This window comes from Schistocerca serialis, chromosome 3 (genome assembly GCF_023864345.2).
Source record: "Schistocerca serialis cubense isolate TAMUIC-IGC-003099 chromosome 3, iqSchSeri2.2, whole genome shotgun sequence".
Lineage (NCBI taxonomy): Eukaryota > Metazoa > Arthropoda > Insecta > Orthoptera > Acrididae > Schistocerca > Schistocerca serialis.
The window spans coordinates 895,067,752-895,087,827 of record NC_064640.1 but is presented as its reverse complement, the minus strand read 5'-3'; the positions used below and the strand labels follow the sequence as shown (position 1 = coordinate 895,087,827).

Here is a 20,076-nt window from a genome sequence, read left to right as displayed (position 1 = left end):
AGAAATATTTGATTTTGGGTTGATAATCCTTTACTCACATCATCAGAAATACTGTTCTTCCTGTCACTACAGTTTACAAGTTTACAAGTCCAGCTACATCTAACTTCAACCTATACATTTCTCTTTTTAAATTCTGTAACCCAGTTAACCAACTGAGTCCTCTAACATTCCACCCTCCAAGCTGAATAGTGCTAGATTTCTTTTTCCTGATGACAATGTCCTCCTGAGTACTCCTCACCTGAAGATCTGAGTGGGGACTATTTTACCTCTGGAATACTTTATCCAAGAGGGTGCCACAATTATTAAATCATATAACAGAGCTCTATGACCTGAGAAAATTTAATGGCTATAGCTTCAAACTGCTTTCAGCCATCACAGTACGAACACAGCAAGAGCCTATTTGTTAATATTAGAATGTCATATCAGTGAATCCTCAAGACTTTTCCCCTTCAACTACTAGAAAAGGCTTTTCCCCTTCTTCAAAAACCACATGTTACTCTGACATCTTGACTGATACCCATCTGTTGTGGTTGCCTAGTTGATTCTTCCAATACATTAACAACACATTCGTCATTTGGTTCTTGGAACAACTCAACAACATTAGCAGCAACATCTAGTTCAGAGAATGTAGAAAAACACAACACACTGCTATTTTTTGACATCCTAGTCCACCACAAACGAAACTGATGTCTTGGCCACAGTATCTACAGAAAACCTGTGCACACTGAGCTGTACTTGGATGCCATCAGCCATCACCACCCAGCATAGAAGCACACTGTGTTACAAACATTGAAATATCCTTTAATTACAATATCATAGCCAATAACTTGTCCCATGAGATGAGACATCTATCTGAAGTCTTTAGGAACAATGGTCATCAAATAAAGGAAGTGATGTCACGCAAGAACTGCAATAAGACCACCAACAAGAAGTAGGAAAAGAAAGTTGCTTTTCTGCCAATCAGTACTCCGTGTCTGGCAAGATAAGCCACCTGCTGAAAAGTCACAAAATCAGACCAATTTTCGGGCATTCATAAAAAAATACGGACAGTACTGAGACCAGTTAAAGGTGTGGCAGGTCTCAGAACACGCGGTATCTAAAAGATACTTAGAGAATGCACCCAATATTTTGTCAGACAAACAGTGTGCATTGTAGAACAATGCAAAAAAGAGAATTAGATTTTGTTGCCTACACTACCCTGAAAAAACTGCATTAGCTGAGCATGCTCTAGAAAATTGTGACCAGATCAGATTTGATAAAACCTCTATCCTGATTCACACTAATGGCTTCTGGGACTCTTTAGTTCAAGAACCCACTGAAATAAAAACCACTGACAACACCCTTAAAGGATGGTTAGCAGAATCACAAATTGAAATTCAAGGTTTTTTCCATGTTTTCAAGGTTCAGTTTTACTTTTTATCAATCTCTTATTTTTGTTTTAGTATATAAATAATACTGCCTTATAGTCTACTTCTTATCAAAATATGTTTGTAAACATTCAAATTTTCTAAAGGTGTTTGTCTGTCAGTGTTATAAAGGGTGATTCTTATTAACATTTAAAAAACCCCGAAATGACGTAGATGACTCTGAGACAAGTAATTTAATATGAGACACATGGGGTTGCAAATGTCAGAATATACCCCAAAATTGGATGACAAACGCTGAACACGTGACATCACCAGATGACGATGATGTACGTTGCCGCACGTGAAGGCGTTGGGCTTGTCAAGCCTACTCTCGCTGGTAAAGGTAAGTGCTTCACATCACTCTGCTAGTCTACTCATAAATGTAACCCGAATCATTGTAGTCTTGTATAGCTACTACCAGCACTATCATATCAATTGGATAATTCAAGAATGAAAACAGAATAGCCTAGTGGAGCGATATGTAGCACTGCCACTTTTCGGTGAAGGTAGGACTGACAAGCCCAACTGCTGCACGTGCTGCGAGGTACGTCATCTGGTGACTTCACATGGTCAACATCTGTCATCCACTTTTCAGGTATTTCCCGACATTTGTGGCCCTCACGTCTTATATTCAATTATTTGTCTCAGCATTATCTACATTACTTCAAGGGTTTTTAACTGCTAATAAGAATCACCCTGTATATCAAAACTGAAAATAATAAAGGAAAAAGCAATGCACTATACTCGTTCACCAAGCGTCTAGATTTAACACACAGCATTTCTTGTTATACTGTACATAAAACAATTTCACGTAAAGTACTTAATTTCAATATTGTTTTATTTCATTAAGCTGACATTCCCAATACACTCTCGGCCACACCTTCTCAACTTTCAAAGTTGTGTTGCGACAAAATGAGAAATGAGAACACGGAAGAAAAATTTTTTGTGCCTGTTTTATTAAGAAAAGAAAATATTGACTTTAATTTTTATTATGAAACAGTAATAATAGAGCAGAATATTTTAAATTCCAGGACTCCATTTGAATTTCCTGACTTTTTTCTCAGGTTATGTAAGATGCCCGGCAGATTCAGAATTTTCAAGGATCACTAGCTACTTAATAAAGACAGCAGCCTGTAGCTCAGCACGGCTTGCACCCAGAGAGCATGAGGTTGAAACGGGCACATCGAATCCAGAGTTAACATGTGGCAAGGTTGTGAGCACCAGTGATATCACAGCCAGCAGCTACAGTATATAAGGGCATACCAGCAGTCACTCTACAGTCATTCAACTTGACAATGGAAAAGAAGTGCTTGATCAAAAGTTAGTGATGTTTTAACTTCAATGGCTGAAAGCACAAGAACATTTTATTCAGTGTTACTGCCATGAGACTAAGCATTCTTGCACTATTAAGTTTTGTCTGTTGGTTTCCCTACAGTTTCTTTTGTATGGACAGTGTAGTAGTCCATTTTTCCTTTTACAGTATTCTCCAAATGGTACCATCAAACCAAGCTGGGTCTTTGCCATATTTTATTACTTTCCTTGATACGTATTTATGCAAACCATGTTATATTAATGCACAATTGTTCCCCATATTCAAGATCTGAAGTAAATGTTCTCAATTTACCCTTTAAGTAAGCTGATAGCCAGTCACAAATACTTTCCTAACTTTAGTTATGACCTTTTTGCTTTTGGTGATCATTGTTTCTCATAACACCATGGTCACTTATCCCTCTCTCACTGATGACACAAAAAGATTGGTTCTGTTTGTAGCCACGAGGTCTAAAATGTTTCTTTCAGCTGTGGGTTGTTTGTCTAGTTGTTCAGGGTAGTTGTCAGACAATGAAGTCTGACATTATTTTGCAGCATTGTTTGTCCTTATTGTCAGTAACATTAATGTACATTTTCCCAATTGATATTGGGTAGGTTAATCACCACCTGATACCACCATTGTGTACTTGGGAGTATTTCCATGATATCAAGTTTAGGCTACTTTGGATAATGATATGATCAACGAGTGTGGATCTGTTGGTAGAAACTTCTGATTTATAAAAGAAGTCAATCAAACCTGATTATTCCTGTCCATATTAGTTTGCAGTCCAATTTATTTTAGACTCACTGGATCTAATGTTTCTGCTTGTTACAACAAATGCTCCTTCTCCACGAGATTATAATCTGTCTTTCCGATTTGTGAACACAGATTCAAATATATTTGTGTAATTGCGTAGCATTAAGTTCTTTAAATATTTGGAAGGTGTACAAATTACTGCTGCTAACAAAAAATTTAATTTCAAATGAGATGAATATCAAACTAATGATGGGAGTGGTCATTCCGTGCGCACATTTAGTGTCCCATTTCACACAGCTGGGAGACACACAGATCATATCAATGCAGTTGACTAGCAACCTTTGAAAGAGCAAAGGCTTGCCATTTGTCTTTCTTACAAGCAGTCTTTACACTAAAGTGGAGTTTCCAAAAACAATGTTAGAATACAGGTAATATTTAAATACACATACACTCATTTAACCTAAACCTATTTATTTAAACAACACAATTAGAAAATAATTACAACAAAAATACAGAAAATAACCAAATATAAAATACACAGCATGAAATGATATTTGTTCAGTTCGTGCCATAGTCTGAATGGCGTTTATAACATATCAATCAGTAAGGGCTTTAATTTGTACTCTCATAAAGTGATACGTATAATAATACTAATAATAACACTGTAGAGTGATACGTATAATAATAATAATAATAATATTAAGTAATTAACTATAAGTACTAGCCAAAGACATATTTTTTAAAAAATTACTGTTTTAACAGTCTTCTTAGATCAATAAAAACTAAACTTGCCACAATAAATGTTGATGCTCCTATAATCTTTCAGATTACATAAAAAGTGCTACATAAAGATCATTTGTAATTTTAGACCATCTTAAAATCTTTGAAAACTCTTTTTTAAGAAAATGTATGTGCTCAATTGCTAAACAAAGACAGTTCAAATAGTGCACAGTAGTTATCACAAAAAAAAAAAAAAAACATTTTATAAATGATTCCATATTTGAACATGGCAGTTAGCCCCATATTCACAATCATTTAGCATGATCTTGTTTCACACGAGTTACTGAGAATTACAGCTTAGTATTGTTTGGTGTTAACTTCACCTGCTTGATAGGCTGCTGAACGTTTATATTCCCTGAAGGCTCTTGAAAGCACAGTAACTGTAAATGCTGATGGTATTATGAAAATACCAAGGTAAGTGGTACCTGCAAGAAATAACAGCTATAAAATGAAATGTCATGGTGATTAAACTTGGCAACAAGCTTAACATTTGAAGTTACAGCTAAACACATTATAAAGGAAGCACATTAACGCCAAGAACATTAACATGCAAACAAATGTATCTCACTTGATATAAAATGTTAACATACATAGTAAACAATAGATGCATTATGCAGAATGATCAGTTTATGGTTCATTGCTTACAAATGAAAGTGAGATACTGCGCCTGTACTTCTTTTTCATGATTAAAAAAAGTGTTTACATCATTCATGATGCCTATTAAGCAGTTAAGTGGTGATGAGAATGGCAAAAATACAGTTGACTGATACTGTATACTCAACATGGAAAAAGTATTTCCAGCTTTGAAAGATTATAGAGAACACAGAAACAAACATACTATCTACTAGAAAATAGGGTTATGGGACAGCTCCTTTTATAAGGCTATACCTTATAGGTATTAGAAGTCCTAAAAGACTTATCTAGTTTTATCAGAATACTAGAAGACATTAAGAGTTCAAACATTATGACCTAACTGCAACAAAATGACTTACTCTGTGGAAACTAGCGCCAGTTATAAAAAGACTGATCACATGCAAACCAACCTATTTTCTTCAAATATGATATTATCAGTACTATGAATAGAAGAAACAAGGCAATGAGGAAACTATTAGTCCTAGAAAGAAAATGAGGAACACCAATCCCATATAAAGTTTTATGTATTTCAATTTTGTACTGGAAAGCATTTTTACAGGAATATGCAGTTTTTAAGTTATTCTAAAAAAAAAAAAATTACTTTTAACTGCACCCCCCCCCCCCCCCCCCTCCACCGGTGGGGATTTTCAATATGTTGTTCATGACACATCCTCCAAACACTGTACAAAAATTTGCAACTACACAATTTTTTTTCTCCTAATTTTTTGTTGCTGACTGATAACAATATCAAAAAAATTTGGATTATTATTACAAGGGAGACAGGACAACCAAGAGTACAGGATGACGGCATTACCATCAAAGTGAATGGGAACTTGATAAATAACAAGCTGGAAGTCAAAAACATTTTGAATAATAATTTTTTAAATGTTGTAGAGAAAATAGGATCTAAATATTCATTAGAAGAAGCAAAGCAGTTAATGGAAGAGGCCTTACCCACACCATTTGATACAATTGAAATTCCACCCACCTCTCCTCCTGAAATTAGGAAGATAATAAACACTCTTACGAATAAAAGCTCACATAGAATTGATGGCATTTCCAGCAGGATAATAAAAGCTTGTTCCTAAGAGATAAGTGGGATTCTTAGCCACATATGTAATAGCTCCCTGAAGAAGGGTATTTTCTCAGATAGACTGAAGTATGCCATTGTTATACCACTGTATAAAAAAGGGGATACATCTGATGTCAACAACTACCGCCCAATCTCTCTTCTGACTGCCTTATCCAAAATTCTTGAAAAAGTAATGTATTGTAGAGTAGCTTCACACCTTTGTAAAAATAAAGTTTTAACAAAATGTCAGTTAGGTTTCCAGAAGGGTTTTTCAATGGAAAATGCTATATACACTTTCACTAATGAAATATTAAATGCTCTGAGTAACCGGAAGTCACCCGTTGGGATTTTTTGTGATCTATCAAAGGCTTTTGATTGTGTAAATCATGGAACACTTCTAGATAAGCTCAAGTACTGTGGTATGAATCGAACAGTGCTCAAATGGTTTAAATCATACCTAACTGGAAGAGTGCAGAAAGTTGAAATAAACAGTTCACATAATATGCAAAAAACTGGTGATTTCTCAAACTGGGGAACAATCAAGAATGGGGTGCCACAAGGTTCGGTCTTGGGTCCTCTGCTGTTCTTAATATATATTAATGGCTTGCCATTCTATATTCACGAAGATGCAAAGCTGGTACTTTTTGCCGATGATACAAGTATAGCTATCACACCCGACAGACAAGAATTAACTGGTGAAATTGTAAACGATGTTTTTCAGAAAATCATTAAGTGGTTCTCTGCAAATGGGCTCTAATTAAACTTTGACAAAACACAGTATATTCAGTTCCACACAGGAAATGGAATGACACCATTAATAAATATAGACTTCGATCAGAAATCGGTAGCTAAGGTAGAATATTCAAATTTCTAGGTGTATGCATTGATAAGGGGTTGAACTGGAAAAAACACACTGAGGATCTGCTGAAACGTTTGAGTTCAACTACTTATTCTATTAGGGTCATTGCAAATTTTGGCAACATACATCTGAGTAAATTAGGTTACCACACCTATTTTCATTCTCTGCTTTCGTATGACATCATATTCTGGGGTAACTCATCATTGAGTAAAAGAGTGTTCATTGCACTAGAGCGTGTAATCAGAATAATTGCTGGAGCTCATCCAAGATCCTCCTGCAGACACTTATTTAAAGAACTAGAAAGCTTCACTGTAGCCTCACAATATACATATTCACTTATGAAATTTGTTATTAACAATCCGAAGGAATTCAAAAGTAATAGCAGTGTAACGGCTACAACACTAGGAGAAAGGATGATTTTCACTGCTCAAGGTTAAATCTAACTTTGGCTCAGAAGGGGGTAAATTATGCTGCCACAAAAGTCTTTGGTCACTTACCTAATAGCATCAAAATTCTGACAGATAGACATATAGCATTTAAAAGGAAATTAAAAGAATTCCTTAATGGCAACTCCTTCTACTCATTAGATGAATTGTTGGATATAGTAAGTGGGTAATTTCCTAACCCCCAACAAAAAAAAAATTTAAAAATACTGAGTGTCATGTAATATTTTGTCTAATGTAATATCTTGTATAGACACCTTTTATTAACCTGACACGTTCCACATCATTACGAAATGTCGTATTCATGATCTATGGAACAAGTACTAATCTAATCTAATCCAAACTATTGGAGCTGATACGTGTAACAGACACTTGAGAATGGCTACACAGCCAAAACTATGTAGTACTGAAACATATAAAATAAAAGGGTAGTTTAATCCTAACAATGGTGGCCAGCACAGCAAATTGACAGCATTCAAGTATAATAATAGTTGCTGTCTCAAGCTTTTCATCTATCATGCTGTTATTTATGAAGAAATTTGATCTGGTAAAAATTACCACAATATCTGACTAGATCTCGACAAAATATGTCAAGCACAAAGACTGGCAACTTGCTCATAATATCTAAATACAAAGTGGTGCACTTCGTGGAACATAAACATGTGATATCCTTTTAACTATAAGATTAATGAGTCACACCTTGTCAGTCATATCATAAATGTGTGTGCCTTGAAGGCTATGTGAGCAAGTGCCAGACAGTAAATCCAAAGGTCGAGCTTTCAAATCTCAGCAAAGTCAAAGAATTTTTCCTGTCACTTATCACTTCTTTCATATCTAGCAATAATTTGTTAAAGTGAAAAATACCAAATGGCACCACAGTTCGGAGTCCACCTGTATCTAGTCATCTCAAAGGTCAGAGGAGGCCAAGAGCATACTATCTACAATATGACCGTGCCTAATGCAGCACTGAATTGTTTGAAAAAACCTTCGTGATGAGGACTGCTTTAACTCTCCATGCCTTTTTTCCCCTTTCCTCAACAATATGTAGAGATGTGCGACAGAACAACCACTTTGGCTCAGTTGTAGTTGAAGCAAATCACAGGCGATAGTTAACTGATAAAACACTGGGAAAACACAGTTTGCCTACAAAAGAGGGGACTTAACATACACTTTTATGCCCTATACTTGAGTAATATTCAAGTGTATGGAACCCATATCAGGTTGGACTTACAGGGAACATCAAGGGATGGTGCAAATGGTTACAGACTTTTTATGTGTAGCAGAAAAAAACCCCTCAAAACACACAAAATCTTACCACTCTCAATACATGGATAGAATACAAGAAACTTCAGTATATAGTATGGTAAAAAGTACCCTCTGTCACACACTTCACAATAATACACATACGAAGTGTGTGAGAAGAGCAGTGAGACTGATTTTTTATCTACCAATGTTTTCATTTTTTTTTCTTTCTTTTTTTTTTTCTTCAAACGACAACAATGTCCCCTTCAAAGTAGTTCCCTTTGGCAGCTATACATCAGCAGAGTTGTCATTCCCAATCCTGCAAGCAGTTCCAAAAGGCTTCAATTGGTAGGGCCTTTTTTTTAACAGTTTCATCACATTCGTTTGAATATTCTTGCAAATCACAAAATGACATCCTTTTAAGATATTTTTCAATTTCGGGAGAAGAAAAAAGTGATAACGACTCAGATGAGGCAAATGAGGGGGGGGGGGGGGGGGACTGTGGAACAACAAGAATGCCTTTTATGGTAAAAAATTCCATGATGGAAGTGGTCATGTGGCTTGGGGTGTTGTCATGTTTGCTCTTCAAGGTGAGGCCATCACTGAATTAAAGCCACTTGTCACAATGATACACTGTGAGTAAATGTGTGTGCATCGGAGATAAGACAGTCGGCACAAGAGCACACTCATAGATTTTTCATTAGGCTTCTCACAATAAAAAAGTGCTGAGTCAACAAATCTAATGTTCTAAGGAATCATGTGGTTAATTATTAAAATGGATGAAGTGAATCTAATGTGCTTAGGAATCATGGGGTTAATTATTAAAATGTGTGAAGTGTTGGAATGTCAGACAGCAAAGACTCAGAACAATAATTTTTCTGAGAGCGCAGACATGAAATGAGTAGTTTCTGTTATTTGCCGAGGTGCGAACTATCTCCTCAGCTGAGCATATTGTCTGCTAATTGTATTTCGACAGATTTCTTGATCACTGAATACCAGTAGGATGAGGCTGTGAACAGTATCTTGACTTTCCCATAATTCATGCAATGGCCAATGGAAATACAATGGTCAGGCATTGCAGCTTTGTTGGGCTGTAGAAAGCGGATATATAGCTTGTGTTTGATGCAACATTCTTGTACAGAGCATATTGTTTATTCTATGCAACTTTTAACATGCTGACAAGGAATTTCATAAATTCGTAAAAGCAGATCATCTTTCACAGATCCAGGAAGAGCTGCCATCTTGGCTGGTGTGTGGAAGATCACACCCACTTAATGCTTCTTTATTATTCTGCCCATACAGCATTTGGATTGGCAAAAGTGATCACTGTCATAAAGACTGAGGTATAACATCAATTGCAGTGATGCCATGAGATTGAGGGAAGAGATCGTAAGTTTAATAGACAAAGAAGTGTCATGGGCAACACAAATGTGGGTAGGTGCATTGAAGAGACAGAGATCAAGATGATGAAGTAGTTCGTGAATCAAAAGTCTGCTACCAAACCAACACAGTACTACCCTCCACCACTTACCTCCACCCGGGCTGGTTCACTCACTGACAGTATCTGTGTTAACCAGCATGTAAACCCATCCAGATGCTCTGGGGTTCTGACAGAGGGCATGGTATCCTCAAAGGACTGGAGATGATCATAACTGAAATGCATTTCATGGAAATTAACACAGATCGCAGAACAGGCGGACATTAGTTGTTGCCTCACAGCCACTGGCAGATGACTGTCGTATTTCCACTGTGTGAGATATTTGTCATGATACTGCATAAACAACCTAGAAAGGGCTCTCCCCACAAGTATCGCAAAGCCAGAGCAATTGCCAGACTGACGGCCACTGCCCAGAGTCCTGATACCACCAGACAGGCACCTGTTCCTCAGCACTTACAGAGAGGTAATATCTCAGGCCTCAATAGTGCATTCCCTGCGTAGTCAGGTTCCTTGCATGGCCTACATGTCTCTAACAATATTAGAAAAGGTGGAGAACAGACCTGGATGTGGGGACTTAATGAAAGTAAGTGGTTGAAAATAAATAAGTAAAATGGGAAAAGCCATAATCAAAGTCCTGCGACAAGCTAGGTTGTCAATAGGCAATCTGTCTACAGACAGAGTATGAGAAAAGATAAAGTCAGAAAGTAAGACTGCAACACTGGAAAGGAAAAAAATAATGCAGTGACTCGAGACACCATGCTCGCCACAGGTTTTCTCAGAAAAGAGTAGCAAGGCCACAGGAGAGTGAGGGAGTGGGAGAGGGATTAGGGGGATATCATTACAGTTCCTCCTTGAAGAAACTACTCATTGTAGTGATATAAGCGTTTGGTGGAAGATTAGGAGGGGGGGGGGGATGACAAGCCTCAAACATAACTCTAGGAGACTTCTAGCCTGCTGCCTTAAATCCACAGTTCCTGATTGTGCAAATATTGTTGCTCAACAGCTGGCATTCTCAAATGGTGTTCAATAGGCTCCTAAAACTATGACCCTCGACTTCTTGAAAATGCAGGAGGAGCACATCATATTGAGCATTATTTGCTACACCGATCTATGCCCTACAAATGTGTGAAAGAGGAGTAAAATCGATGACTTGTAGGGTGTGTGCTACCTTTGCAAAACATTAAGCTGCCTCAAGCCAAATATGAAATACGTGTCTTCATCATCATTTTTGGCAGTTCTGGAAACACTTCATTCGTAAATGAACAAGACAAATAATCATTTAGTTTTGAAGTTCCAACAACAACTGTGTTTGCAGACTAAATTACAGGAATTCATGTCCACCTATTATAAAAAGAACTGTTCTTTTTAATATGAACATCGACAGGAATCAGACACAACACCAACATAAACACTGGTTTGTGAAGTTCAAAAGTCTAACTTGTGAGGGAAGTTACTCAGAAACCTGTACTATGCTTCTGTGTATACTTCCACAACAGATGAGAATGCAGATGAGGACAAAAACTACTAAAATAACTTTACAGATAGCCAGCTACCAGCATATAATAATGTGAACAGAGTTCTACAAAACCCAACAATATAGAAAATAAGAACTGAATAAAAGTACACACTGATGATAGCACAAAGATGTTGAAACATATTTGGGAATTTGAAAACAGTTATTTGCATAACAGATGAACCTGAAATCCCACAATAAAAAGAACTCTCTCGTATATGGTGCCACTGCATTGTTAAAAAGTGTTCTGTACGGATGACTGCTCATGTCATAAATGTTCAGGGTTGATTTGCTGGCCAGTGGCTTGCCCTTCAATAGTTATAATCAGGGTTAACCATAAGCAATCTCTGTCATTAACACATTTTTAACTACAACAGTTTGCCTGGCAGAGGAAATTTTACCTAGCCCAAGATTCTAACTGTAGACACTTGGCACAGTGAGGCACAAACTCTGTTCAAAGCTCCGTGGTTTGACTATGTCCGAGATCTAGTATCTCAGTTTTTTGGGCACAATAAAGAGCACCAATTTGTCATTTCTTTTGTAGGGTTTGTACACAACTGTCACAAAGGAACCTCTTTACTGAAGCAGCAGGAGTTTTCCCTATCAAATGTGGCAGCTACATCTGGTTTTCCCATCAGTGCATTATCGTAAGTAATATAGGCTGCAGGAACTCCTGTTATAGTTTGCAACACTGACAGCCAACAATACAATCACAAACATAAACTATTGGAACAAGACACACAACAGACCTCACTAACATCCTTGGCAATCTAGCAGAATGCGATCAGGAACATACAAAAATTTGCACAAAAATCTTGAAAATTCACTGGTGTGCAAAACTTAAGGATGAAAGTAACTTTCACACAATGTGTCACTGCCAAATAACATAGCTCGATAGAAGGAACTGCTACAGTACAGTACAGAAGGTAACGGAAAGACACACAATGAGAAGAACAAAAATGACACTTTGATTCAAAGACAATAATCACACAGAAGTCACCGTGATTTATAATGGTCCTCTGGACATTAGGAAAGATGGGAAATGGTTCTTAATAAGGTATGTGATCATCATGGATGGCAATGTATACTCTGCAATGTACTGGCAAAAGGTTGGTAAAGAATTATTGTGGCAGAGCGATATTCGCTAAATATCCTCTCATTCCAAGAACTACTCCACCTGCACAGTTCAATATAGTCACACACTGTCATCCATAAAAACAAAGGCAGGGTGAAATGAACCCAGAAAAGGTGCACATGGGGAAAGAGCACAGTGTCACAACAACACTGACTGATAAATGTACCATGTTCAAAGATTTTGAGGTCAGTATGTCCATGCAACAACATGCCTTCCAACACTTTTAACAAAAGTGATAATGTTCGACAAAGCTGGGCGTATCCTCATCTGGTGAAAGGTGGGAACACGCAATACACCCAGGAACATTGTTGAACATGGTCATTTTGATGGTCCATGTGTTGTGCAGTGAGTCATAATGTTGCATGGGTGCAGTGACCTGCCAATCATTGAACACAGCACACCCACCAGTCAACATTGTGACACTGTACTCCTTCCCAAAGTGCATATTTTCAGGGTACATTTGGCCCTGACTTCATTTTTATGGATGACAAAGTGTGATCACATCGAACTGTGACGGTGGGACAGCTCTTGAACGAGAGGATACTCAGTGAAAGGACTGGCCTGCCTATTCCTCTGACTTAAATTCCATCGAATGTATGTGGGATGCATTGGGGAGATGTATTATAGCACATCCAACAGTTGTCAACTGTGGTGGTGGAGGAATGGAATGCTCTACCACAAGAACTCCCTACCAACCATGTGGCCAGCATGGGAGCACATTGCAGAACATTCATTGCCATCTGTGGTGATCACACACCCTATTAAGAACCACATCCCATCTTTCCTTATGTCCAGCAGACCATTATAAATCGTGGTGACTTTCAATAAAAGTGTCATTTCTGTTTGTCTGTCTTTCAGTTACCTTTTGTACTATACTGTAGGAGTTCATTCTATGTGTGGTCGATGTTTCATCGACCTATGTTACTTGGCAGTAACACATCATGCAAAAGTTACTTTCACCCTAAAGTTTTGCACACCATTGTAGTTATAGGTGTTAAAAGAATGAGTTCTAATTTTCTTATTAAGAACAATGGCGACTATATTCACTAAAACAACAAATCATGACAGATTAACCAGTAGTGTTTTATCACTCATACATGAATCTGGTCCTCTAGTTACAATAACATTGCTGAAAACTGGACATAAGACTTACCAGCAACCAAAGCCAAAGCCCAATAAATAATTATCTCTCCCATATATGCTCTGGTCTGAACAGCAGCACTCCATTTAGGCAGCACATTCACCCTCCAAACTGAGGTGACTGGATATTTTAGAGAGAGCATTTTCCTGTGGCTGCTCGACTGTAATAATATTTGTCCAATTGTATAGAAACACAGTACAATATACATTTCTGTCAGTGATGCCTTTAATCTGTGAAACAAGATAAAAATTTTTTTTTTCTTCTTCAGTAAGTAGAGAGATGTCAACAGCAATTAATATATGTAAGAGACTAACCTATAGTCCAAGATAGCTTTTGTAGTGAATGTCAATATGAATGGAAATGTCATAAATCCCACTGCTATCATGTATCCAACACCTTCTGAGATAGCTAGGAAGGAATACAGATACAGGTCTTCATGAAAAATAAAGTGTAAAGAATATAATGACTGCAATATTGTAGATATTATAACAGATCTTAATATTTCTTCTTCCACTCCCTGCGAATATGCATTTGTGGCAATCAACATGTTCAGTGTAATCTGAAACACAAACAAAAACAGCTAATTAAACAATTTCTGTTACTAATGTAATTACAGCATTACATTAATTATTTATTCACAGATGATGAAGGCATTAACCCTACAGCTAACACTACAAGGCATGCACACATAGCCTACAGGTAATTATGTAAATGTCAGAAGTGATATGTCAAGATAATCAAAACAACAACAACAGCAGATACCACTAGCCATAGACTTCTGGCAAATTCCTCCCACTCTCCGAACAGCCTCTCCATGAGGAGAACGTGTTCAAAATGTGTAGTGTTAAGTTAAACACAAAATAAATACAAATGTGAGCAACAGCTGTAGAACACAAATAGTAATTGTTACAATATACATGCCCAATCAAGGCTGGACAAGAATGTATAGATTCTCTTGCCACTACAGAAACTACTAGACATCAAATCGTTCAAATGGCTCTGAGCACTATGGGACTTAACTTTTGAGGTCATCATCAGTCCCCTAGAACTTAGAACTACTTAAACCTAACTAACCTAAGGACATCACACACATCCATGACCGAGGCAGGATTCGAACCCGTGACCATAGCTGTCGCGCGGTTCCAGACTGTAGCGCCTAGAACCACTCAGCCACTCTGGCTGGCAAACTACTAGACATCACTGTAATCGATGTTGTGACACGTGATATGGCGGCATGTGAAATTAAAGTAAAAAAAATGCTGCTTGGAGACTGTTTAGCATAGTTCTGGAATGTTGAGCCCACGGCATATAAATAGGTATCAGCAGGCCAGGTGACTGAATGGTGGACTTAGACTATGAGGGTCAATCAAGGTGTGGAATCTGGGTTACTATGCTAAAGGATTTTTCTACTAATTCTCACATCACAGTCCACATTGACATCCTAAAACCCTAACTACTTTGAGAATTTTGTTTGCTCTTTTCTTGGTATGAATCATATAGAGAAGTGTCTCTACGCTAATCAATTTTCTTTATTTCTATAACGAGCTGAGAAACCTAGCTGCATTGCTCAGGTATTCATTTTGCCAATTTTCTATTAGAAATGAATACAAAAAATGAGCTGTGTTTGAAGTACAGTATTTTTAAAAAATTTATTACTATGTATTCATGAAAACGCTTTGTAAATTATCAAACAGTCATGTAAAGAAATATGCACGATGTACAAATGTGTAGGAACAGTATCCAGATTAAGGAACATGATCCCCAACAGTTTCTGAACGCTGGTCACTGCTGCTTCACGAGTATACAAAGTGATTTTGTAACAGTCTCTATGACAACGCCTCTTCATAGCTTTGTAGATGGCTACAATTTTTGCCTGCAGCCGTCTACGCTTCACGATTGAAAGATGTCAAAAGCGGTGCCAGTTGTCAGGGATTTCCTCAAGTTGACTCAACTGTAGGAGTGTCTTAGCACTAAAGAATAAATGCATTAAAACTTCATGAATGATGCAGCTGTTTTTCACCCACCTCACTGATCGCCACGTTGTATCACCTGAACTATGGGTCTTACATTCACTGCAATTGTTACCCGACAGTAAAAGACATGTGTACCAAGTTCAGTTGGATTGGTCCACTGGTTCAGGAGGAGATGGGGAAAACACAAATGGACCCCCCTCCCCCCACACACACCCACACATTTTTATAATATGTAGAGATTGGAAAATGTGGAGTTGTAGACCAAATGCAAAAAAATATCAGGAAGTCCACCGCTGACAGAAGGCAATGAAGCAAACCACTACTAACTGAACAATTGTGAGGATAAACTGACTGCGATATGACAATGCAAGAAAAATGTGTGTAATACAGAGCAGATAGCACTCATATCTCAAAAGATAAAGTAGTTTTAAATATAACACTTAAAATACTGGAATAAAACATTACATAAGAGATGAGCAATCTGTGGTACAATTGTGGCAATATGAAGATTTGATTGCCAGAAAAAAGAATAAAATACTTTGCTGGTTTGGCTCATAAATAAAGAAATATCTTGATGATTATTTATTGAAGATGATAAAACTGCTATGGCAATACGATTACATTACACTAAAACTGATAGTAGAAGATAAATCTCTAAGGTAACACAACTGTACATAAACTCGGGGTTGTTGAATTTAGTTGACATCAAGCTTCCCAGTGATGCTTCTAAACACTTTGACATTGCACAAAACAGCACCTGGATAATGAGGAACCTCCTTACTCAGAGTTTGTACTCTACTCTGTGAAGTTCCACCAGTCTTAGAAAACCACAAAAGGTCACCAACCAACCACATTCCATACATGTTCAGGGGTGACATGTCACGCAAATGTGCAAACCAGAGAAGCAGTGGTACACATCTTTCTTCAAGTATGGCTTCCACATTTCTCATTATAAGAATCCGAGCCTTGTCCTGTTGAAATACAGGCACCTGAGTTGTCTGCTGGAGGTGTAAGTCTTCTACTTCAAAAACATAGTTGATTTACTAGTTATTCTTTAGATTGCACTTGAGATGTACGAAATGAGAACTCAAGTTGCATCCAGTGATGTCCCACATCATTTGCAGGATTGCAATCACTGCGGCAGCATTTCATTCATATGTGGCCATCACAATCGGATATGTTAAACCAAGACTCCTCAACCATTCTGGTGACAATGCCTATGTGGACAACACATATTACCAACGCAGTTTGCAGTAAGACAATGTTCAACCATCAAACACATCTGCACCAGCTGCATTGTTTCAGAATTGAACTAATACTATACTGCCATTATGGTCATGCAAACAAAATGGTGGTCATCTTAAGTTGTGGTCACTTGGTGTGATCAACACATTCATTCAACAAATGCATAACTATCATAACATACCATGTTCAAACTAAAATGACACCATACGACAAATCCATGTCCATAAGATTCATAATTATGGTCAGTTCAAAATCACTTGTCTGTACAACTGTGTGTGCCCTCTGATGTTTGTTTTAAGGTGTCCACTTTGCATGAGAGCCCTTTACTGATGCAGCTTGTGAAGTTAAGTATGACAATTCTCTTTTTGGCAACAGTGTAATAGCTCAGTTTCATTAATGAGAAGCAAAGTAGCTGGAATCCCTGAAATTTGGAAGGAGGTGATCTACACAAAGTGGAAATGATGTAGCACAGGTACTTTCTGTCAGTGACTGCTACTGTGCGTGTGTCCTCAGGAACCCACAGATAAGCTGTGGATGTTCCAGCTGGCTTTGGATAGCAGCTTAATGAATCCTAGAAGTTCTAACACCATAACAGGAAGATGGTATAATACACTTACCACACCACATGAATTTTCACCACAGCAAAAATTCCAGTCAGGTAATACTGAAGCATTCTACAACAGGGAAATATTTATGGAGAGAGACATGAAAGACTTTGAATAAGTTCCAGAAATGAGATGGTATTCATAAGTGACATAAACTTTATTATATTTTGCTGAAGTGCCATGTAATGCAACAGCTTTAAAGTAAATAAAGATATTTTGTGGTTCTTATTTCAATCCATAGATTTCCTTTACTGTTATCAGTATATTTTCTAGTGCCTGTAAGTGTTTTTGTGCGTATTATTGTGCTCTAATTTGTCCAGACACTATTCAACCAACATATGGGCAAACAGGCATCTGCAGCCAGCGTAGGCAAATAGCTCACATAGGTTCAGCCATGCAGCTGGGCTATAGTCTACAGAATCATAGGCCATGCCCAGGCACCCATAATATAATGTTAATATTTATTTTATCATATTTGTTGAACATGACATTTATTTTTATTCAACAGATACAAAATATTTGGAGTCAGATTCCATATTTAGACAGGACACACAACACTCTTCAGAGTAGGAACATTAAGCTGGGACCTTTCTGGAGATCCTGATCCCACACCTCCCTCAAACAACAATAAAAGTTGACACAAACATAGATATGATGTTAATCCCATTTTGAAGTACTGTGCAAATTTCTTTACATGTACATCATGGTACCAGAACAAATGTTGAAGATAATTTATTCAATTAACAAGATCAAAACATATACCTACAATCAAGATTTACCTTGTCACTGGGGATAAACCGCATTGGCCAGAGGTGGGTCACCTTGGCATGAAGTTGATGCTTTTCTGTTTGCCTTTTAATTTCTTTATGTCACAAACACAGAAATGATTTCATAATGAAGTTATAGTATCACATTTGCTGCAAAAACAATATTTACTTACCACAATAAGTATGGAAAATCGATGAAGGATGAGCTTTACATCGAATTTTCCAATACAAGGAGTAACTTCTTGTCCCATCCAGAAGTCATACCACATAAAGCCTTTTGATCCATATGGATTACGATAGGAGATAGGCAATTTACCACCTCTTCTGTACAGAATTAGAGAAAATACAATTCCCACAAGCATTGCTGAAACTGCAGCCTCACTATACACACTGACTACAATGTCAGCAACTTCCCTTTTGAAGTAGCACACTGATGAACTTAGAACCAGTGCAAACAGGGCTGCGAAAATCCCTGTGGAACAAAATATAGAAAGAGATAACTTTATGTTCCTTGAGAACATTAATTAAATTTACACCAAGAAATTTACAATTGCAATATTTATACGGTAGTCATTACAACAGGCTTCATATTACAAACCAGGGAGAAAATCACAACCAGAATTAAGAAAAATCCCTCAATGACCAATCAACAACAAGTACTCACTGTTAAATACACCACCCCAACAGTCCCCTCCCCGACACAACTACCCCACAATCCCCTTGCTATGGCCACCAACTGGGATGGGTGCAGAGATGTGTCTGGGATTGGGCAGGTGGCAAGTAATAGCATGTGGTGAAGCACAGCGGAGAGGGGAGGGGAGAGGAGGGGGCACGTGGCGAGGCATAACGGAGAGGGAAGGGGAGGGGGTAGGTGGCGAGGAGAGGGGTAGGTGATGGGGCGCGGCTGTGAGGGGTGGGTGGTGAGGCGCAACTGTGAGGGGTGGGTGGCGAGGCGCAGCTGTGAGGGGCGGGTGGCGAGGCACAGCTGTGAGGGGCGGGTGGCGAGGCACAGCTGTGAGGGGCGGGTGGCGAGGCACAGCTGTGAGGGGCGGGTAGCGAGGGGCGGGTGGCGAGGGGCGGCTGTGAAGGGCGGGTGGCGAGGCACGGCTGTGAGGGGCGGGTGGCGAGGCGTGGCTGTGAGGGGCGGGTGGCGAGGCACAGCTGTGAGGGGCGGGTGGCGAGGCACAGCTGTGAGGGGCGGGTGGCGAGGCACAGCTGTGAGGGGCGGGCGGTGAGGCGCAACTGTGAGGGGTTTTATGTGAAAATTCTTAAAAGATTTTAAATAAAACAAATGATGTTAATATTCTACATCAGTATTATTTGCGTCTACATATTTAATTCACGACATAGTCACCCTGGCGACAAAAGCTTTTCCCCAACAACAGGAGACTAGTTTGTTGATACTGTCACTGTATAATGTTTAACATTGTTGATGGAGCCACAATCTCACGTATTCTTGCATTGCTTCATCATTATCAAATCGAAGTCCTCGAAGGTGTTCTTTAAGTTTTGCAAACAGATGAAAAACAGATGAAAATCAGATGGGACCAAGTTGGGACTGCATGGAGAATGATCAATGACAGTGAATCCAGTGTGTCGGACTGTTGCAGATACTGCAGTGCTCATATGTGGTCTGGCATTGTCTTGCTAAAGGATAGGGTGTTTCATGTGCAGACAAAAGCTTTGAATTCGAACCTTTATTACAGCACGCTGTTTCTCACGTACTAGCAGCTTTGTTATACACCATCATGTTTTAAGT

The 20,076-nt window shown here is 38.3% G+C and overlaps 2 protein-coding genes across 2 annotated transcripts in view; both read right to left on the bottom strand.

Annotated features, from left to right (window-relative positions):
- Positions 1-4,239: 4,239 nt before the first annotated feature.
- LOC126471142 (uncharacterized) lies at positions 4,240-14,250 on the bottom strand. Its single transcript, XM_050099241.1, has 3 exons — positions 14,042-14,250; positions 13,740-13,957; positions 4,240-4,676 (listed from the first exon to the last, which is right to left on the bottom strand). The coding sequence occupies exons 1-3, from the start codon at positions 14,110-14,112 to the stop codon at positions 4,549-4,551; spliced, it is 417 nt and encodes a 138-aa protein (XP_049955198.1). The 5' UTR covers positions 14,113-14,250; the 3' UTR covers positions 4,240-4,548.
- Positions 14,251-18,088: 3,838 nt separating this feature from the next.
- LOC126471301 (uncharacterized) overlaps positions 18,089-20,076 on the bottom strand; it is a 196,945-nt gene continuing 194,957 nt past the window's right edge. The window contains exons 14-15 of the mRNA XM_050099421.1: positions 18,491-18,789; positions 18,089-18,166 (exon numbers count right to left, since the gene is read on the bottom strand). Coding sequence (XP_049955378.1) covers positions 18,089-18,166; positions 18,491-18,789 — 377 coding nt within the window. The remainder of the gene's footprint in view (positions 18,167-18,490; positions 18,790-20,076) is intronic.